Genomic DNA, 21,451 nt, shown 5'->3' on the forward strand with positions numbered 1-21,451 from the left:
TCCTAGAAGGAGACCAGCTGGGAAGAGAAGGAGGAAAGACTTGGAAGAAGAACTTACCCCCAAGACTCAGCCTAAGATCAGAGCTGCTAAGAATCCTCTGCACGTCCGTGACATGTGGCAGCTAGGACCCTTGCCTGGCCACCAGGGAAAGGCCGCCTGCGTGATCAGGATTGGTGAGCATGGCATTGTATGCTTACTGTGTATTCGGCTAGGTGACTGTTAATAAATAGAGGATCCGGATATTACTATGCAAGGCTCTTTCACAGCTCAAAGGTCCTGCACAAATAGTATATGCCCGGAACCCTACGCATAGGGAAAGGGTAGGTGTTTTTCTCCTGGAGCCCTATGATTTGGGAAGAGGAGGGGATGCCTTAATTAACCAGGTTACAGCTGGAGCCTTACAGCCTGGGAAAAGGTGGAGTGCCCTAATGTGTGCAGGTAACAAGCCCACCTTGCTGGGAGGACAGCAGAGCCACGCCCCCCCCCCCAATGCTCTTCAGCAAGCAGTCCCCTGGAGCGGTCACACACGAAAGGGCACAGGAACAGCGTGAAGAGCTGGCTGTAGGGGCATGCTCCTGGAAGCCGAGTGCAGGGAAGAGTCAAGCCAGCCTGCAGAGACACTGGGTGAGCGCTCACACCTTCCTGGCCAGTTCCACAGAACGCTGTCCTGGCCAGGCAGCATCACACTGCCCTCTGTGGCTTTAACCAGAACTAGCTAGCTCCCTTCTAGGCCCAGCCTCTGCCAGACAACCAGAACTGGGCACCAGGGGCAGCGGCAGCACCTACGGAGGTCTAAGCAAAGCTCAGAAGGAAGGGAACAGTAACGGAGGCTGCAGGCCAGGCACTGCCTTGCACCAGAGCAGCGGTTCCACCCCCACCTGCACAACTTGCAGAGCCCTTCCCAGCCCCAAGGCTAATGCTACAGGAGACACGCTGGCTGGTTGCCTGCCCTTAGGAAGGGATTAGTAATCCCTCTACCAAGAGGCCTAGGCATGCCCCTCTGTAGGAGTCAGTTTGGAGAGGAACACGTAAATCCCAGCAGGGAAGACATCTTCCCTCCCACCCGCCCCACGTGGTCTCTCCCTCCACGAGCTCAAGGCTGGAACCAGCTGGTGGCAGAGGCTTCGCCCACTCTCAGTTCAGCTGCCGGAGGCTTGGAAGAGGCTGTGGTGACCTCATGCTGGCTGCCACCCTGGGACATTTCCTCTCACAGGGGAGGAAGTGAGTGATTTGGAACTAGCCACTAAGGAAGGGGCCTGTGGCCTCTCCTCCCCCCCACCCCCGGGTGCTAGCGAGCTGGGTCAGAACCAGGGCTAGGAGAGAGATGCCCTCAAGGCAGAGTGCAGAGGTGGATTCCTTAAAGCCCAAGCAGCTGGCACTGCTGGAGCCACTCTGTCCTAACTCCCTGCCCACTCAACAGATGCTGTGATGTGAGTGAGGGCCACAGAGGGACCTACAGCCCCAGAGTCCATGGGTACCAGCCCCACCAGCCTCAGCTGCCGAGTGCCTCACATCTGTAAAGGCCTCAGAGGGAAGCTGGGAAAAGGGAGCTGTGCCCAGGGCAGACAGGTGAGGTGCACTTTGGGACCCCCTGTACCACAGGCAAGACAACAGGACCCAGTTTGGGGAGCTGGACGTGGCCCCCTTGTGAGTGGTGCTTCCTGTGCTAGGCGCTGGCTGCAGCCTAGCCTGAGGGGCTCTTTCCAGCTGCCTTGCCAGGAGCGCTGGGCCCTGCAAGGCTGCATGCCCCCCAGCCTGTGGGGTAACACACCAAGGGGAGCAGGAGGAGGGCTCTGCACAGCACCCAGGGGAAGGAAGAGAAAACTTTATTTACTGTTTTGTTTTAAAAAACCCACAATTAAGAATTCCCCCCTGGAGGTGTCTGTGTGAACAGCCACCCCTCACTCCAGGCGCTGGGCTGCAGGGTTTTCCTTCAGACTGTACAGAGCAGCACACCCCTCCGAGGAGCCAGCTAGAGAGGCTATTGTAACAGGCAGATACAGGCCCTCCATGCTTCGCTGTCACTCGCCTTCCAAGGCACAGTCTTTTGTGTCCCAGCCCTCCGGGAGGGAGCCTGGAGGAGGGGGAACAAACAAGGGCATCGTAGGACAAGAGACACTGACAGTGACTCCTGTCACTTGAGCACATCTGGCTCTGAGGCAGCCACAAGCAGGGCCTGGGCAGGGAGAACGGCTGGCATCATGGCACAGGCAAGCAGGCTAGCTGCCTGGTAGCACGAACCCTTAACCCCTGGCCTAGTCTTCACCAGTGGCACTCTTTGCCTATGGGAAGGGCACAGCAGGAGGGATGCAGAGACTCCAGCGCAGTCTGTCCCACCTGCAAGGGAAAGGCCAGGGCCCCCAGCCCAGGGAGCTGGTACCAGACAAGATGCTCCCAGCTCCTGAGCCAACTCTCTGCAGGGGCAGGAGGCATTGGGCTAAGGACAGCATCTCACCCTGGGAGCTGTAAAGGAGTGCATGGTCTGCCTGCCCCGGGGCACAGGCTCTGGTCCACAGTGGGCTTGTGGGGTGACCCCACAGACACTGCTCTAGCTGCTGGGCAAGGGGTGAAACTGTGGGTCTAACTCTCCCCGTGCGCTGGGCTCAGTGCCACCTTTCCTCAGGCAAGGAGGGGGTTTGGGAGGGTTGGCAAGAGGGATTTCCAGGGGCATGGCCACTGTCAGAGGAGGGGGATCACCTACCTGCCCTCAGCTGGGCCTCCAGGGAGGAGATCGTCCTTCGATAGGCTTCACATTGGGCATCTCTTGCAGCTGATGAACAGGGGAGAGTTCAGCGTGTGCCCAGCCAGCTGCTGGCAGAGCGCATGGCAGGGATGCTTGCTGGGCAGAGGGGAAAGGAGCCTGAGATTCTGGTGGTTGTTCCCACTGCGTGGGACAGGGACACAAGGGCTCAGTGCCCAACTGCAGCATGGGCGCTGGGGCTCTCAGTAACTGGAGGGGGCACCCCCTCACCCCACCCAGGGGCCATGCTTCAGCAGCAGTGCTCCAGCTCCTGCTTACGCACTAGAATGGTACCGTTAGGAGGGGGAGGGGTTTCTGCCCCACATACCAAGCTCATTCTTCACTCTCTGCAGCTCACTCCTTACTCTCTGCAGCTCCTGGGAGAGCAGCTGATCTGGAAGCTGACAGAGAAAGGCTGTTCACCACCAACCAGGGAAGCCAGCAAGATACAAGCTGTTCTGCTGCCCCTTGCCCAGTGCACTTTGATGCTGCAGGGGTCTGGAGCAGAGTTTCATAGGGGGACCATGGTGTCCAGCCCCACCCAGGAGGGGACCAGAACCACCCACTGCATCAAGACAGTCTGTAGCTGGCACATGCCCGCTGGAAGTAATTCCTTGGGAAGTGGGAGCTTTGAGCACCAGAGGTGGACATGGCATTGCACAGGGGAGACGGCAGAGCACGGACACAGCCCCATCACCAGAGCGTCAGGCACTTCCCAAGTGTTTAGAAGAACACTGTTCCCATCTGCTTGGCTTGTAGCCCGTCTGCTGCATGCGGATAGGACAACATGTCTGGGCAGAGCCAAGTCAAAGCAATGGGCCTGCACTTAGTCAGGGCTGCTCACACCTCCTTGCAGCAGAGCTCCATGGCCTGTGCCCAGTTCCCATGACATTTCTGTCCCCTGTGGCCACCAGCATCTCCCACTGGGGAGACTGGTCAGGGGAGGTCAGGGCAGCAGAGGGAGCAGCAGCTCACACATCCAGGCCACTCCCAGGCAGGGCTTTCTTTAGCAGGACGAGTGCGCAGCTCCAGGGCTCTGTGGAGTAGGGAGCCCTGCTGAAAGCAGCACTGGGACGACTAAGGGTGGGAGTTCAAGAAGAGAGAATACTCTGAAGCTCTGTCTTCCCCTCCAAGTCTCAGCTCACTGCTGCCTGGGTGCAGCTTTGGGAGCTGCTCTGCATTCACGCCCCGCCTGGCTGAAAGCCACCAGAGCCCCTGCCCTGAAGAGCCCGGGTTTAAGGCTGAGGTATCCCAGGGCCAATCCCAGTCCCACAGAGCACCTCCTTCATCCCGCCATCCCCCTGGCCCTGCTGCGCCGCACCCTAGAGCTGTGCTGTGCGATACCAGGAGACAGCCGGCTGTTACCTGCATGGAGGATGCTGCACCTCCACTCTCCAGGGCAGAGTCAGGGAGGAAAGTGAGAGGAGGTGGGGAATTCCCACCTCTCTGAGGCTGGGCCATTCCACCTGCAAAGAGAGACTCAGACATCATGCAGAACCATCCAGGTCCAGTCGGTCTCCTGCTCCTCCCGGCACCTGGATCGGGGTGGGTCCCAGGCGCTCCCTGCCCCCATGCTGCAGTCTGAACAGCTGCTACTCACAGGCACAGGACAAGTCTTTGTTCTGGCACAGGGCATTTTCTTGGGATGCTACTGCCCTCCACTGGCAAGAAGTTGCACCTGCACCACTTAAAACTTCCCCCAAATTTCCCATGGGCATCCAAGGGGCGACCAAGTCTTAATACTGGTTACTGTTCAGGTGCCCCAAATGCCTTCACCAAGGCTAGTCCAATTCTCCCCAGGACCGGGAACAGCATAGCAATGCCCCAAGCATCAGTGCAGTTCTTTGGCAGAGCAGAGAATTATCCTGATGGGCTGTGGGAAAGGCCCTGCCACCCAGAGGAGACGGCATTGGATGGACAGGGTGGGATCACTCCAGAGCTGAAGCCCTTGGGGAAGGCCCTGCCAACTGCCCCAGAGTGATCTCGAGACAAGAGCCAGCAGCTTCAACCCTGCTGAGCTCAGCGGCACAAAGGGTGATATAGGCTCTGGCCCCAAGGGCGTGGGACAGTCCGCTGGCTTAGTCAGGGAGCTAGTTTCCCTTTGTTTACTGGCAGAGATTTGCAGTCTCTTCCTGCCCCTTCAGGAGCGGAGCTCAGCACAGACTTTCCTGCCAGGAGCCTACAGGGGCTGTGGAGATGGGCTCCAAACACTGTGCCATTTGCCGCTCCCCTTTAGCCCTGGCCAGGAAATCAGAGAATCTCAGGAGCCACAAAGGCGGGTGGGAGCCTTAAGCACCCAGTGGCTGGCCCAGGGCAGCGGCACTGAAGGGGTGGGGTTGACGATGATGCCAGGCTTGTGTGCTGTCTAATCATGTCAGGGCCCCGACCGAGACAATCCCCAGTTCCAGGGGAAGGAGAAGGTGTGCCTTCGCGCCAGGACAAGCAGGCCTGGCAAAGGAACCACCCCGACAGGAGTTCCTGCTCCCTTTGCCAAGAACCCAGGCCCTGAACTGCTAACCATCCCAAAGCCACTGAACCGCTCGCTCACCTGCACTGGTGCAGTCTGCCCCCACAGCCAGCACTGGTCTGTCCTCAGTGTCTCCTTCGCCTCCACTGGGCTCCAGGGCTTGTGCAACTGCTGCTGAGTTAGTGTCTAGAAAGCGAAGGGTAACAGCCTCTGCCCAGGTAGTGTCAAGCGAGTGGGATCTGCCCTAACCAGGGGACTCCATGATGGAGCCATTGACTGGAGCTCCAGGCTGGGAAAGCCCAGGAGGGCCCTGGGGAAGGAGGCTCAAAATAGCACTTCTGCTTCCCGCTCTGCAGCCCCTTGTGGAGCCCAGTGTCCACACGACACCCCAGGAATCAGTCCGATTCTCTGAAGACAGGGGAGGAGATGGATAATCTGACCTGGCCCTGCAGCTCTGTCCACCAGCCCTGCCTGCAGTAGGGATGCACCAGGACTTCGATCCCCTTCCCCTCCCAGACCTACCTTTAGCTAGGCGAGCTCGCTTGGGGGAAGGGAGCCTTCTGGGGGAGGCTGTTGTCCTCCCTGTTGGTCTCAGTCGGGAGTGGGGAGCCCTGGCAGGAATCGCGGTGGTGGCAGCCCTTCGAACAGGCAGTTTGTTGCAGCCAGGTTTGGCAACACCTGCTGAGGAGGTGAGGAGCGTTAGCCTGGAGGAGACCTAGCCCAGCTGCAGAGGGGCTGGCCCCAGAATAGCATGGCCAGAAACTGGAGCATGTGCGTATGCAGCCTCAGAGCTCAGCCATGCTCCTGACGCTCTGCCCCAGCTAAGGAACTCCCCAGCCTCCCCTGCCCAGAACGTAGCACTCCCACCACACAGCAAGCGCAAAGCTCAGACAGTAAGGCCAGCAAGGCTGCGGCAGCTCACAGAACACCACGGAGCTGGAGCTAGGTCCAGCACAGCACTCCCAAGACACGTGAGCAGGCACCTTCCGTTCCCAGCCCATGCTGCTCTCCAGATGAGCGTTGGGGGCGCTCCCCCATAACGCTGCTCCCTGCCTGCAGCACTACAGGAGCTCCCTGCTCCGCACACAGCAGAATTACAGGCAGTTACTTTCTGTCTCTTTGTCCTGGGGGCTGGATCTGGCTCCTTGATGCCCAGTGGGAAGAGTGCATGTTGGCTGCAGGGTCCCATTGATGTGCTGCATGCTGCTGGGTCTGGGCTTCATTAGTCTTAGCCTGGCACCTGGGGAAGAGAAGGAAAGGAGAACAAGGATTTCACAGCCCCCGAGGGCAGTCAGGGGAGCTGAAAAGTCCAGCCAGGGCATTGCCACAGACAGCAGCTGGCCTCCCTAACAGGTCAGATCCTCCTTCCCACCTCATCCCATCCCCAACACTACTGGCCTCCTTCCATTGAGTCTGCTCACCTGGGTGAGTTGGGAGTTTGGTTCCAGGAGCTCCAGCCCCTTTGCTCATGCAGAGGATCCCTGGACACACAGAAACCCGGGATCCCATGAGCAAGGGTCTGCTGCTGCTGCTAAGTCCTGGGCCTTTGGTAGGAGGCTGGAGGGATGAGAGGCACTTCTCACTGCAAGGTAGCTTTGTAGCACTCCGCTTCACAGTGCCGCTGGCAGGGAGCTAGAGCCAGACAGATGAGCTACGGGTTAGACCCTGGGGGCAAGCAGGGAGGCAGGCCAGGCCTCTCCTGCCCCCTCCCTTGCTACTATTCAGATGCAGGCTTAGAACCTGAGTCTGTCCAATCCCACCTCCAGAACAGCAGCCAGCCCAGGGGGTGCTCTGGTGGACTCCTCTGCCTCCTGAACACCCCCTGCCCTGAAGTCTGTGGCTCACTCCTGCCCCCCACCACAGAAGGAGCAGCCCCTCTGAAATGGCATTTCTGGAGCCACCATCGCATCACAACAGCAATAAACCAGGCCTCCAGAGAAGCACTAGGAACCTGCAGATGGCCAGTCCCAGGCCCTCTGCTCACCCTGCTACTCCTTGTGCGACTGCCAAGGCTCCCCTTGCATGGGGAGCTTCCACAGTGGAGTCACCGCCCACATCTAGGGATTAAGCCTAGGCCAGCTTTTGAGAGGCCCATAGCCCCCGTCTTAGTATCCACCTACCTGTATCAGCTTTCCTCAAACCAACTGTCTCCTAGCTCCACCACAAGGGCCTCCAGTTCACAGATCCAAACCAGGCTGTTCTAAGGGTCAACATGAGCCAACGCCCCCCACCTCTAACCTCACATTCACCCTTCCCGGGCCACCAGGGCAGGGCTGCTTTGCCTTCAGGTCTCCCCCGCAATAGTAGTAGGTCTGGCACCTATGTCACCCAGTCATTACCCATGCTACCTAGATTCAATCCAGCTCAGGTAGGCCTGCCATGCACAGCTTCTGCTGTATAGACAGACCAAGGTCCAGCATCCCATCTGACACGTGCTTCAGAAAGTGAGAGAGTCCCTTGTGAGGAATTATGGAGTAGCTCCTTACCTACCCCAAGCAGACATGCTCTTAAGCACAATGGTAGACATCCCTTGGGAAGGAGTCTTCCAGCTCCTCCATGGACTGATTGGGTAACCTGCATTCTCCCTATAATCAGCGGATCCAGCTGGTGGGTGGAGCAAGAGAGGAGCAGCCTCCCTGACTCAGTGTCTTCTCTCCAGCTCCCAATTTAACTCCCCCCCTCAGTTCAGGTATTCTCCCAGAAAGGTGGGCATGTTCCTCCCGAGGGTGCCAATTCAGGGGTGCAGGGAAGGGTGGGAGCTCCCCTCTGAGTTTTATACAGGAGGTCTGCAAGCTCCCAGGTAGAGCTCTTAACTACAGCACAGGATTAGGGCATGTCTGCACTGCCCACTTACAGCATGCTGCAATGGGGGCAATGTAATCACACTTTATCGCCGAGGGATGGGAAAAGCTCTCCCACCGGCCATACAAAATAACCACCCCAAAAGAGGGCTGAGAGCTTTATCGCCGGGAGCAGCAAAAGCGTGGCCTATACTGGTGCCTCAGCACTAAAACTTTTGTCCCTGAATGACTTAAGTTTTAGTGCTGAAAGTGGCAGCACAGATACAGGCTTGGTGTGAAATGTAAGTTCTGCAGAGAGATGCCCCTGGGGCAGGGAGTCAGCATTTTGTTTACAAACAGAGGCAGGGTGATGAAGATAAGGAAGGCTTGTGATTAAATGAAGGGTATGGAAGTTTAGGTGTAAAAGAGGAATGGGGGGGAGGGAGGGAGGATTGTGTCAGAGATAACAGGGGATTCAGAAAAAAAAATGCAGCAAAGCACTGAACCTACATTACATTCAGAAAAGGGGGAGATGTGGGGGTGCTGGTGAAAAGAAGGGGTCGGACCCAGGGAAGGGCTAGCAGTGTATAGAGAAGTGCCCATGCTACTTGTGGTACTTATGTAGCCTCATCACCATAGTATCCGAGCCAGAGCCTCACGAGGTCTAACCTATTTCTCCTCCTAGCCCCTCAGGGAGATAACAGCCTTGTTCTATCTCCATTGTCCAGAGGGGGCACTGAGGCACACACAGACTAAAGGCCAGATTTTCAAAGATATTTAGGTACAGCTGAAGTGGGGTTTTTACCCACAAAAGCTTATGCCCAAATCAATCAGTCTTTAAGATGCCACCGCACTCGTTTTTTTAGGCATCTAGTGAGATTTTCAAAACGCACTTAGAAATTTTGCAAAAAGAGCAAGAGTACTTGCGGCACCTTAGAGACTAACACTTATTTCAGCATGAGCTTTCGTGAGCTACAGCTCACTTTTCTGGATGCACAGAATGGAACACACAGAGAACATGAAAAGAGGGAAGTACCCATACCAACAGGAAGAGTCTAATCAACTGAGATGAGCTATTGTCAGCAGGGGAAAAAAAAAAACCTTTTGAAGTGATAATTGAGATGACCCATAGAAGGTGCAACATAGGGAAATAGATTCAACTAGTGTAATGACCCAACCGTTCCCAGTCTCTGTTTAAACTAAGTTAATTGTGTCTAATTTGCATATTAATTTGAGTTCAGCAGTCTCTCTTTGGAGTCTGTTTTTGAAGTTTTTCTGTTGCAAAATTGCCACCTTCAAGTCTGTCACTGAGTGGTTAGAGAGGTTGAAGTGTTCTCCCACCGGTTTTTGAATGTTATGATTCCTGATGTCAGATTTGTGTCCATTTATTCTTTTGCGAAGAGACTGTCCGGTTTGGCCAATGTACATGGCAGAGGGGCATTGCTGGCACATGATGGCATATATCACATTGGTAGATGTGCAGGTGAATGAACCCCTGATGGTGTGGCTGATGTGATTAGGTCTTATTATGGTGTCACTTGAATAGATATGTGGACAGAGCTGGCATCGGGCTTTGTTGCAAGGATAGGTTCCTGGGTTAGTGTTCATGTTGTATGGTGTGTAGTTGCTGGTGAGTATTTGCTTCAGGCTGGGAGGCTGTCTATAAGTGAGGACTGGCCTGTCTCCCAGGATCTGTGAGAGTGAGGGATCATCTTTAAGAATAGGTTGTAGATCTCTGATGATGCGCTGGAGAGGTTTTAGTTGGGAGCTGTAGCTGATGGCTAGTGGCATTCTGGTATTTTCTTTGTTGGGCCTGTCCTGTAGTAGGTGGCTTCTGGGTACTCTTCTGGTTCCATCAATCTGTTTTTTCACTTCAGTAGGTGGGTATTGTAGTTTTAAGAATGCTTGATAGAGATCTTGTAGGTGTTTATCTCTGTCTGAGGGATTGGAGCAGATACGGTTGTATCTTAGAGCTTGGCTGTAGACAATGGATCGTGTGGTGTGTCCTGGAAGGAAGCTGGAGGCATGTAGGTAAGTATAGCAGTCAGTGGGTTTCCGGTATAGGGTGGTGTTTATGTGACCATTGCTTATTAGCACAGTAGCGTCTAGGAAATGGACTGCTTGTGTGGATTGATCTAGACTGAGGTTGATAGCGGGATGGAAATTGTTAAAATCACGGTGGAATTCCTCGAGGGCTTCTTTTCCATGAGTCCAGATGATGGAGATGTCATCAACGTAGCGCAAGTAGAGTAGAGGTGTTAGGGAATGAGAGCTAAGGAAGCATTGTTCTAAGTCAGCCATAAAGATGTTGGCATACTGTGGGGCCATGTGGGTACCCATAGCAGTGCTGCTGACTTGAAGGTATATATTGTCCAAATGTGAAATAGTTGTGGGTGAGGACAAAGTCACAAAGTTCTGCCACTAGGTTAGCTGTGATGTTATCGGGGAGACTATTCCTGATGGCTTTAATCCATCTGTGTGTTGAATACTGGCGTAGAGGGCTTCCACATCCATAGTGGCCAGGATGGTGTTTTCTGAAAGATCACCGATGGATTGTAGTTTCCTCAGGACATCAGTGGTGTCTTGAAGATAGCTGGGAGTGCTGGTAGCATAGGGCCTGAGGAGAGAGTCCACATAGCCAGACAATCCTGCTGTTAAGGTGCCAAGGCTTGAGATGATGGGGCATCCAGGATTTCCAGGTTTATGGATCTTGGGAGCAAATAGAATACACCTGGTCGGGGTTCTAGGAATGTGTCTGTACAGATCTGTTCCTGTGCTTTCTCTGGGAGTTTCTTGAGCAGATGGTGTAGTTTCTTTTGGTAACCCTCAGTGGGATCAAAGGGTAATGGCTTGTAGAATGTGGAGTTAGAGAGCTGCCTAGCAGCCTCTTGTTCATATTCCGACCTATTCATAATGACGATAGCACTTCCTTTGTCAGCCTGTTTGATTACAATGTCAGAGTTGTTCATGGCATTGTGTTCAGCACAGCTCAGGTTATGGGGCAAGTGATGCCACTTTTCCACAATTTCAGCCCGTGTATGTTGACGGAAGCAATCTATGTAGAAGTCCAGTCTGTTATAGACTCAGACTCTAGGACTGGAAGGGACCTCGAGAGATCATCGAGTCCAGTCCCCTGCCCTCATGGCAGGACCAAATACTGTCTAGACCATCCCTGATAGACATTTATCTAACCTACTCTTAAATATCTCCAGCGATGGAGATTCCACAACTTCCCTAGGCAATCTATTCCAGTGTTTAACTACCCTGACAGTTAGGAACTTTTTCCTAATGTCCAACCTAAATCTCCCTTGCTGCAGTTTAAGTCCATTGCTTCTTGTTCTACCATGTTGTTTCAACCCTCAGGAGGAGACCATGCAGAATCCTTTTTATTATAGTGTTGGTAGAAGGATTCTGTGGGTTAGTAAGTATTCTTTGAGTCAGAGACGGCGAAAGTAGGGTTCTAGGTCACTGCAGAACTGTATCATGTTTGCGGGTCTGGAAGGACAAAAGGAGAGGCCCCGAGACAGGACAGATTCTTCTGCTGGGCTAAGAGAATAGCTGGAAAGATTAACAATATTGTTGTGGCTCTTTGTTGCATGTAGCAGTTTAGACAGTTTCGTATCCTTTTTCTTTTGTAGAGAAGCAAAGTGTGTGTTGTAAATGGCTTGTCTAGTTTTTGTAAAGTCCATCCATGAGGAAGTTTGTGTAGAAGGTTGGTTTTTCATGAGTGTATCTAGTTTTGAGAGTTCAGTCTTAATCTTCCCGTTTGCTATATAGGATGTTGATCAGGTGGTTTTGCAGTTTCTTTGAGAGTGTGTGGCACAAACTGTCAGCATAGTCTGTGTGATATGTAGAATGTAATGGATTTTTTACCTTTAGTCCTTTTGGTATGATGTCTATCCGCTTGCATTAGGAAAGGAAGATGATGTCTGTCTGTATCTGTATGAGTTCTTTCATGGAGTTGATGGATTTCCACTCCAAACGGCTAAATGCAGTGCCTTGCATAATGACAGGTTTCAGAGTAGCAGCCGTGTTAGTCTGTATCCGCAAAAAGAACAAACCCCACTAGATACCTAGCAGCATCTCTGGGTGACTAAAAACCTTAGAAATGTCCTTAAAACACTGGCCTGGGGTCAGATAGGAAGTCAATGGGGGGAGCAGAACCCAGGTCTTTCAGGGCTAATTCCCTATCCAGCAGCTCTCTGCTGTAGGCGTGTGTGTGTGTGTGTGTGTGTGTAAGAAAGACTCCAATAGATGGGAGCTAAACCAAGGCAGCCAGCTCTGAGTCCAAAAAACTGATCCAGGATGGAGGTCATGTCTGACAGAGTGAAAAGCAGCAGAGATCAGGAAGGCTGGAGAATGAGAGTCAGATGAGAGATCATATAACCCCCAAGAGGTGGCAGGTTCTGCCCCAGGCTGGGTTCTAGAGCAATGGCTGCTGTGCAGTTTTACATCTTAACTGAAAACCACTTTGTTCAGTCATTGTTTGCTCTGAGTTTGAGAAAAGGAAAGAATCAGAGTGTCATATGAGTATCAAATGTGTTTATGGTGAGAGTTTCAGCTATATCCAGGCCAATTCCAGAACAGAGTCCATCCACAGAGTCTCTGCTTCCACACCATAAAGCCAACAACTATTGTCATTATCTGCATTATTCACTGGACACCATCTGTGCACTCAGCAGTGTTCACAATATGCCAGAAAATCCAGTCCCTGAGCCAATGAATCTAAGCTGTGTAGCTCTGGATAAGATAGCTCAGATATTTAAGCATGAAGTGTATAGTAATGACCACACGTTATCACATGTTCACTGATGTTTAGATGTCTGAGTAGAGGCACTGATGGCAATAGAAGTTTTACTGGATTAAGGACTAGAAGATTTGACCCTCAAACCTTCTTTCTAAACGAAGAGCTGCCCAGAGCTCCTGTGCCTGTTTATTTTCCTTTCCTCCTGCAGTTGCCCTGATGTACCTCAGAAATCTCAATTTTTTTCCCTCAACTTTAAATGGGGAATTTTCTTGGCATTTGATTTAAAATATTCTGCTGTGAGAACTGTAACTCAATCACTGTAGTGATGTGCTTAAGAGCCCTCTGGAAAGTAACTAGCCTTTAAACAAAAGTAGAATTGTTACCAAGGCTCATGATTTTTGTCATGAGTCTCATGATAATTGTTTTCCTTAAAGCCCCAGCTCCTGGAGTCAAGGGGATACGTGATGATTTCACCTTCATTCTTAAAGAAAAATAACATTTCTAGCCCTCGTGGCTGTGGACAAAGCTTCAAAATGTGACCCTAGTACACCGTAAGGGCTCAAAAAAGCAGAAGGCAAATAAAAAGAATCCCAGATCTGTTATTTGTACATAATCTCATGAGTTTAAAGCCAACCATGATTTTGGTGAGCCCGATTCATGATTTTGACCATTTGGGATTGGCAATACTGTGAAAATGACTTGAAAGTGTCACTTTCACTCCTGTTTAAGATCAGTTTCTAGTCTATTTGTAGTGAGGTAACACCTCTAGAGCCCCAGGCATGTGCAGTATAAACTCACAGGGCCTTGCCCTAGTAGGTTTCCAGAGTTAAATGATCTATTCCAAGTTTGACAAACTGCAAAAAAGTGATAGATCTAGATGACTTTCTTTCTACAATTGTTGTATTTAAGCATCAGTAACAAAGAATATACATTACAATTTTAAACCTAACCAGTGTCTCAAATGACTTGACACAAGATGTGAGAATGTTAGTATTAGGGCTGAGTGGGTCTAATATTTATTATTTTTTTTTAAAACATGGGGATTAGATACAGTGCTCCTATCAGCTAATTTCTGTTACCTGCAAAAAACAAAACCCCCTACAAACTCTAGAGTTCCCAGGTGCCTAAGTAGCCCTCGGAATCAGGATTAAATTTGCCCCCACAAAACAAAACTGAAATGGCACCTTGGTCCCTCCCTCACGCTGCTCCGAGGGGATCCTGAAGTCAGGGGCACTTAGAAGACGCACTTGGCATTACTAGTCGGCAGGAAGCTGTAGCACACACCCCACCACCACCGCTTACTTGGGCAGCAGGCTGGATCTCCACGTTGGATCCCTGGCTGGTTTTTCCAGTGGCAGCTGCTTTCTGCATGCTGGGTCGGCAGTTACCCAGAGACAGTCTTGTTGCTTTCCCCTCCGAGGCGATGCCTCTGCTCCTTGGAGGCAGGCCTGCTCTCAGCAGCTCCCGAGAAGCTTTCCGAGACTCAAAGGAAGCGAGGGCCAGACTCCGACTTGCTCTTGGGGTGGTAAAGGCCAGGGGCTGTGATTTGATAGCAGCTTGGCCTTCAGTACTGGCGTAGCTTCTGGAAGAGCCAGGCAAGGCAGCACTCTTCGGAGGTGGCTTGAGAGTGACCCTGTCACGGGACTCTCCTTCGGGTAGGTTCCCGCACGGGGGCACGGCGCTCTGGGCTACCTCGGGGGCCGCAGACTTGGAGCCAGCCTGGCTGGGGCAGGGGAGCTCTCTCGGCACTGAACGCCTGGAGGCGTTTGGGTCCCTCTGGTCCAAGCCATCTCCCAGGGGACTGCCTGTCACAAAGTGGAACTTGGCTGGCCCCATCAGCGGGGTGGAGGTCGCAAAGGAGCTGGAGCCTAGGGAAACGGCGCTTTCATTGGAGACGATTTCCAGCTCCTGGGTTCTATACGCAGACCTGCTCCGCTCCGGGTCACCCGCCTGGGACTGCTCAGCCAGCTGCTCCCTCTCCACAGGCAGGGTCACGGTGGAGCCGAGCTGATCAGCAGCGGAGACCTCAAACGTTGTCTGTCTAAGGGAGGCACCGCTGTGACCGGGACCCTGCAGCTCAACCGTGAGGTTCAGAGTATCTGGAGCCAGCGGCTGCAGCCCCAGCAGTGCCCCCGGCTCGGTGTCTGGCCCGGCCCCGGGGCTCCGGCAGCGGCCCCGCAGCTGGGGAACGTGCGGCTCCAGGCCGGGCTCAGCCGGCCCCGAGCGCGGCGGCGCCTCAGCCCAGGTGGTTTCCAGCGGCAGGGGCTCCGCCTCGATGCCGGCGAGCTCCGGGCCGGGCCGCTGCAGCTGCCGCGCGATGGCCAGACACTCCTCGGCGAAGAAGCTCCGGAAGAGCGGGGTCCCGGGCGAGCTGCAGCCCAGCCGGAGCCGCGCCTGCTGCAGCGGGTCGGGGGACGGGGCCTCCGGCTTCCTCCCGCGGGCGGCTCCCGCGGGCTCCAGCTCCTCTTCCCACACCGGGCTCAGGTATCGCTGCGTCCGGGCCCGCCCCTCCCACGCGGGGACAGCGGCCGGCGAGGGCCCCGCCGCCTCCTCGCCCGCGCCGTCATGCCGGGGGCTGGGGCCACGCGCGGGGCTCCCCGGGCTGCCCCACGCGTGCGCGGCCCCGGGCTGCGGGTCCTTCATGCCGCGACACGCGCAGGAGCCAGCGAACCCGCCCCACGCGTGAGCGGCGCCCCGCGATGTGGGACCCTCCGCCGGCCCCGCTTTCGTACGCCGCGGCTCAAGGCTATTGGGCGCCTCGCCACCAATCAGCGCGCTCTATTCCCTCAGCCAGTCACCGCGCAGCGCTCCTGCGCACGTGCCAATAGCTCACCAATAGGAATGGGGATCTGCCTTGTCCAATGGGAGTGGGCGGGGTCTCCCCGCGCTGGGCCCCAGTCACGCGTGGGCGTCCAGGCGGAGCTGGGGGTTGTAACCACGGCCCAGCCTGGGCTCTCGGGGAAAACCAGGTGCCCTGGGCAGTGCCCAGACAGCAAGTGTGAAAAATCAGAACAGGGGTGGGGGCAATAGGTGCCTGTATAAGAAAAAGACCCAAAATCGGGATATCTGGTCACCCTGGGGCAGGGAGTCAGTATTTTCTTTACAAACAGGCGAGGTGACGAAGGTAAGAAAGAGCTGGTGATTAAATTAATGATCTGACAGTCTTCTGGAAAGTAACTAGCTTTTAAATAGAAGTGAAAGGAGTGTTACCAACTCTCATGCTTTTATCATGACTCATGATAATTATTGGAAAAGCAGCAAGGAATCCTGTGGCACCTTATAGACTAACACGTTTTGGAGCATGAGCTTTCGTGGCTGAATACCCACTTCGTCAGATGCCATATTCACCTACGAAAGTTCATGCTCCAATACGTCTGTTAGTCTGTAAGATGCCACAGGATTCTTTGCTGCTTTTACAGATCAAGACTAACACGGCTACCCCTCTGATACATGATAATTATTGTTTTTCTTAAAGCCCCAGCTCCTGGAGTCAGGTGGATCTGGGATAATTTCAGCCTCTATTCTTAAAGAAAAATGAAGTTTCTAGCACTCATGGCTATGGAAAAAGCTTCAGAATGTGACCCCAGTGCATTCTAAAGGCTCAAAAAGCAGGACACCAAATCTATTATTTGTACATTTTACATAATCTCATGAGTTTAAAGCCAATGTCATGATTTTTGGTGAGCCTGATTCATGATTTTTTTAACATTTGGGATTGGCAATACTGTGAAAGTGACTTGAAAGTGTCGCTTTCACTCCTGTGTAAGGTCAGTTTCTAGTTTATTTGTAGTGAGGTAACACTTCTAGAGCCCCAGGCAAGTGCAGTATAAACTCACGGGGCCTTGCCCTGGTAGGATGTTTCCAAAGCTAAATGATCTATTACAGGTTTAGTAAACTGCAAAAACGTGATAGAAAGTCATCTAGATTTTTCTAAGAGTATTTCCATTGTTGTATTCAAGATTTAGTAAGAATATATATTAAAATTTTAAATCTAACGTATTCCTTAAGTGACTTGACACAAGCTGTGAGAACATTAGTATTAGAGCTGAATGGGTCTAACATTTATTTAATTCTCTTTTCTAATATAGGAATTAGATACATTGCCCTAATCAGCTAATTTCTAAGTTATCTGCAAAAAAATCTAGAGTTTTCAAGTGCCTAAGTTGCCCCTGGAATGACAGTTAAAATTCCATCCCCCCACCAAAATCTGAAATGGCAATTCTACCTGCCAGGCCTGGCCATGCATGGATAGCTGGTGTCCGGGGCACTCAGGGGGCCAGAGCAGCGTGTGCAGGGCCCATGTGCATCCATCTGTAGCTGGGAGCTGAGCAAACCTGACCAAAGTCACAGTGCCCCACAGGGTGGGTGCAGCGGGGACTGAGGCAGAGAGAGATTCCGGTCAAAAGCATCTGCTGCTTTTCCTTGCCCAGCCTGAGATGAGGACCCAGTTCGGAGTATTTAAATGGCACTTGGTACGTTCAGAGCTCACATTCCCTTGACTTCCATTGCAGCTGTGAGTGCTTAGCCTATTGAAATCAGCTGCCCTCATCTAAAGGCCCCTCCCCCAGCCTTAAGGGAGGAGCCCCTGGACCCAGGACTCAACTGAAAATGGGGGACAACTAAGGAATAATAGGGCCAGGAGTGGAGGTCACAAGTTCAAAACCAGGGGGACACTGAGCAGAGAACCCTGGACAGCACCCACTGCTCCTCAAAGCTGTCTAGGGAGCCAGTGGAAGCCACCCAGAGAAACTCACCTGGGTGCATTTGAGATGAGACCAGGGAGGAACAAAGAGAGGCCCCACAGTCACAGAGCACCCCCTCGTCCAGCATCCTCCTTGTGGTGTTGTAGATGGGAACTTTGGCCAGTGCCAGGAGGTGGTTGAGGAGGGGGCACGGACAGGGTATACATATATGAAAATGAGTGGGGAAAAGTGCAGCCAGAACCTCAACAGGAGGTTCTGGAGGAGCCAGAATAGGGGCTGCAAACTGGCACATTCTAGATAGGCATCACCATGGTCTCCCTCATGCTGCAAAGTGGAAGGTATTGGGGATGGGGGTGAACCACCCCAGGTACAGGCCCGTGCTGATGAAGAGATCTCACGGAAGACCCCTCGGAGGGAGGTAAGAAAGCTGCTGGTTATATCAGAGCCCTGGGAGGTGGTGGAGGAAGGTGTCTGCCAATGTGCTCCATACCAAACTGCCTGCACCACAAAAGTCTCTGCAGGGCCTGGTGGCGAAAGTCATGGTAAACCAGGCCCTGTCCTACCTCCTCTAGGGGAAGACTCAGAACCCATACAGATACCCAGTGCAGTCATGACCAGAAAAACTCCAGAACTAACCTCTGGAGCTGGGCCACGATCCCCGGGTCCGGGCTCAGGGTGTTGAGCTTGTGCCAGAGCATGGACAGGACTAGTTGGTTCAGCACCAGTGCCCTCTCTAACAGGGAGAGGCACTAGAGGAGTCCTGTCCATGTCTGCAGCCGCTCACCCACCCTGGCCTCCAAATGCCGCCAGTTCTCTGGCAGAGAAGGATGCGTGGCAGAAAGGTAGACGTCGAGATAGAGCAATGGACATACACTCCACTGAATGGCTTGAAGCACGGGTCCTATTGGCATCCAGCGGGGGTGGGCGGGCGAAGCCCGCCCACTTCTAAAGGGCCTCCCCCCAGCCTAAGGGGAGGACCCACAGGTCTGGGACACCAAGTAATTACGGGGGACAACTAATGAAAAAAACAGGATCGGGAGTGAGGTCAGAGGGCTAAACGAAGGGAACCTGGTGGGGACACCGAGCAGAGAACCCTGGACAACGCCCACTGCTCCTCGAAGGCGTCAAGGGAGCCAGTGGACGCCGCCCAGAGGAACTCTGCCCAGATGCGTGAACAGACTGAGGAACGGAAATAGGCCCTACAGTCGCAGGAAATCCTGTCGGCCAACCTCCTCTCCCTGGTGTTGTAGATGGCCAGTTTGGCCAGGGCCAAGAGGAGGTTGAGGAGGAGATCCCGCGACTTCATGGGGCCACGGATTGGGAGCGTGTAGATAAAAAGGAGAGGGGAAAAGTGCAACCAAAAACGCAAGAAAATATTCAGGAGGAGCCGGAACAGGGGCTGCAACCTGGCGCACTCCAAATAAACGTGCGCCAAGGTCTCCTTCTCACCACAGAAAGGGCAGGTGCTAGGGACAGATGTGAACCGCGCCAAGTACACGCCCGTGCTCACGGCTCCGTGAAGGAGCCGCCAACTGATATCCCCGGCGGGCCTCGGGACCAGGGCAGAGTACAAGCTGGCCCACCGGGGCTCCTCACCCTCGAGAGGTGGCAGGAGGTCCCGCCATTTGGTATCGGGCGGGACGCGAGGGTGAGGTAGTGAAGGGTATGGAGCATGAGTGAGTACAGATGTTTCCGTGGCGCGGTCTGGAACAAAACCGGCTGCAGATCATGCAGCCGGCTGGCAGTGAAAGGGTGAGGGGGCCGATTGGGTCCACGGGGCAGGGGCCTGATAAAAATATCCACGGGGCCTGGGGTGGAGGGTGGGTGGGGTGTGCCCTCTCGCAGGACCCGGTCGAGGCAAGCCCAAGCAGCAGGCAGTAAAGCGGCCTTCACCTCCTGAAGTACGCGCTGGGGAGTACGAGGTCTGGAGAGCCCCATGCGCTGAGCGAGCATCAGGGGATCCAGCCAGTCTCCCTGGTCATAGTCCAGGAGGTCTCCGACCCTGGTGACTCCCGCCGAGACCAACCTCTGGAGCACCGTGGGGGACTCCGCCACCTGCACACGAAGCTGGGGATTGTGTAGCAGGGGCTCCGCGAGGAGGTCAACCCCCATGGTGGCCGCCACGGACCTGGTCGTTGAAAAGAGCTTCCAGGTCCGGAGGAGGTCTTGGTAGAAGACCGGCAGCCCAGAAAGGTCTCGCGGAAGACCTCTCGGATGGAGGTAAAAGAGCTGCTGGTCGTATCGGAGCCCTCGGAAGCGGCGGAGGAAGGCGTGCGCCAATACGCTCCACGCTGGACTACCCGCACCAAACAGGAGCCTCTGCAGGGCCTGGAGGCGGAAGACATGGACCTGAGTGCGTAAGCACTTCAGGCTCTGCCCCCCCTCCTCCAGGGGCAGGTGGAGGACCCCTGCAGAGACCCAGTGCGTCCCTGGCCAAAAGAACTCCAGAATCGCTGTCCGGAGGTTGGCCAGGAAAAACGGGGCTGGGACCAGGGTGTTGAGCAGGTACCAGAGCATGGACAGGACCAGTTGATTAAGCACTAGTGCCCTCCCCCGAAGGGAGAGGCACCGGAGTAGTCCTGTCCATTTCCAGAGCCGCTCCGTCACCCTGCCCTGCAAATCCTGCCAGTTCTCCGGCGGAGACGGATGCGTGGCAGAAAGGTAAACGCCGAGATAGAGCAGCGGACCCGCGCTCCACCGGATGGCCTGAAGCGTGGGTGGGAGGGAGCTCGCCTGCCACCCGTCCCCAACCACCAGGCCAGAGCTCTTGACCCAGATGACCCAGGTGGAGGAGACTGCCGAATAGAGGGCCTGGCAGGCCTCCACCTGCACCAGGGTGCCTGGGGCCTGGACCATGAGGAGCATGTTGTCAGCATATGCAGACAGGACCAGCTGCAACTGCGGCTCAGGGAGCCCCAACCCCATCAGACTCCGGCAGAGGAGACAGAGGAAGGGCTTGATCACCAGAATATACAGCTGGCCCAACAGCGGACACCCCTGACGCACCCCGCACCCAAAGCTGACTGGCTCGGTTAGGGTCCAGTTGAACTCGACCACTCTGCAGAAGTGTAGAGCACCTGCAGAGAACCCACAAACTGGGGTCTGAAGCTGAACTTCTGCAGAATGCCCAGAAGTTACTGGTGGTCCATCCAGTTGAATGCCTTCTGGTCCAGGGACAGGAGGGTGAACAACAGACCAGAGTAGCTTTTGTAAAATCCAGGAATATTTTAGTAAAAACAAAGGGCTTTACACACTCGTAACAAGTCTCAGGGTAGCCATGTTAGTCTTTAAGGTGCCACCAGACACCTTGTTGTTTTTGCAGATACAGACTAACAGATTTATTTGGGCATAAGCTTTCATGGGTAAAAAACCCACTTCTTCAGAGGCATAGAGTGAACGTTACAGATGCAGGCATTATATAAAGACACACGAAGCGAAGGGAGTAACTCACAAGTGAAGAACCAGTGTTGTCAGGGCCAATTCAACCAGGGTGGATGTAGTCCACTTCCAATTATACATGAGGTGGTGTCAATTCCAGGAGAGGCAAAGCTGCTTCTGTAATGAGCCAGCTTTGCCTCCCTAGAATTGACACCTCATCTATTATTGGGAGTGGACTACATCCACCCTGATCGAATTGGTCCTCCACTTGTGAGTTACTCCCTTTGCTTTGTGTGTCATTATATAATGCCAGCATCTGTAACGTTCACTCCATGCCTCTGAAGAAGTGGGTTTTTTACCCACAAAAGCTTATGCCCAAATAAATGTTAGTCTTTAAGGTGCTACAGACTCCTTGTTGTCATAACAAGTGCGTGTGCACAAAACAGATTCCCCCCCCCCAAAAAAATGCTGATAACGTGGTCAAATTTGGGTAGTTTTTCCACAGGAACAGCACAAGGCACATCCCTCACACCATGGCACCCCTTCTGCCAAATTTCAAGACTATCCTACAAAACATAGAGGCACTAGCATTTCATAGATAAATGGTTAGGTTTAAAAAAAAAAGTGGGCAAAACA

The 21,451-nt window shown here is 53.7% G+C and overlaps 1 protein-coding gene across 1 annotated transcript; it reads right to left on the minus strand.

The window, feature by feature from the left end:
- Window positions 1-1,858: 1,858 nt before the first annotated feature.
- Window positions 1,859-15,377, minus strand: LOC115657043 (nascent polypeptide-associated complex subunit alpha, muscle-specific form-like). Its single transcript, XM_030574237.1, has 9 exons — window positions 14,037-15,377; window positions 6,629-6,839; window positions 6,316-6,447; window positions 5,730-5,885; window positions 5,289-5,393; window positions 4,106-4,206; window positions 3,069-3,141; window positions 2,702-2,770; window positions 1,859-2,074 (listed from the first exon to the last, which is right to left on the minus strand). The coding sequence occupies exons 1-9, from the start codon at window positions 15,375-15,377 to the stop codon at window positions 2,022-2,024; spliced, it is 2,241 nt and encodes a 746-aa protein (XP_030430097.1). The 3' UTR covers window positions 1,859-2,021.
- Between the last annotated feature and the right edge of the window lie 6,074 nt (window positions 15,378-21,451).

The sequence above is a fragment of the Gopherus evgoodei genome, chromosome 9, assembly GCF_007399415.2.
Source record: "Gopherus evgoodei ecotype Sinaloan lineage chromosome 9, rGopEvg1_v1.p, whole genome shotgun sequence".
In the NCBI taxonomy this organism is placed as follows: domain Eukaryota; kingdom Metazoa; phylum Chordata; order Testudines; family Testudinidae; genus Gopherus; species Gopherus evgoodei.

Bases quoted from the DNA above. Each gene is read 5' to 3' on its own strand.
- LOC115657043 (XM_030574237.1), bottom strand. From the start codon at position 15,377: ATGAAGGACCCGCAGCCCGGGGCCGCGCACGCGTGGGGCAGCCCGGGG. The intron at 5,886-6,315 runs GTAACTGCCTGT...CCTCCTCAGCAG, and splicing joins CCAGGACAAAGAGACAGAAA to GTGTTGCCAAACCTGGCTGC. The intron at 2,075-2,701 runs GTAGGTGATCCC...CCCCTCCTCCAG, and splicing joins GGAGGCCCAGCTGAGGGCAG to GCTCCCTCCCGGAGGGCTGG.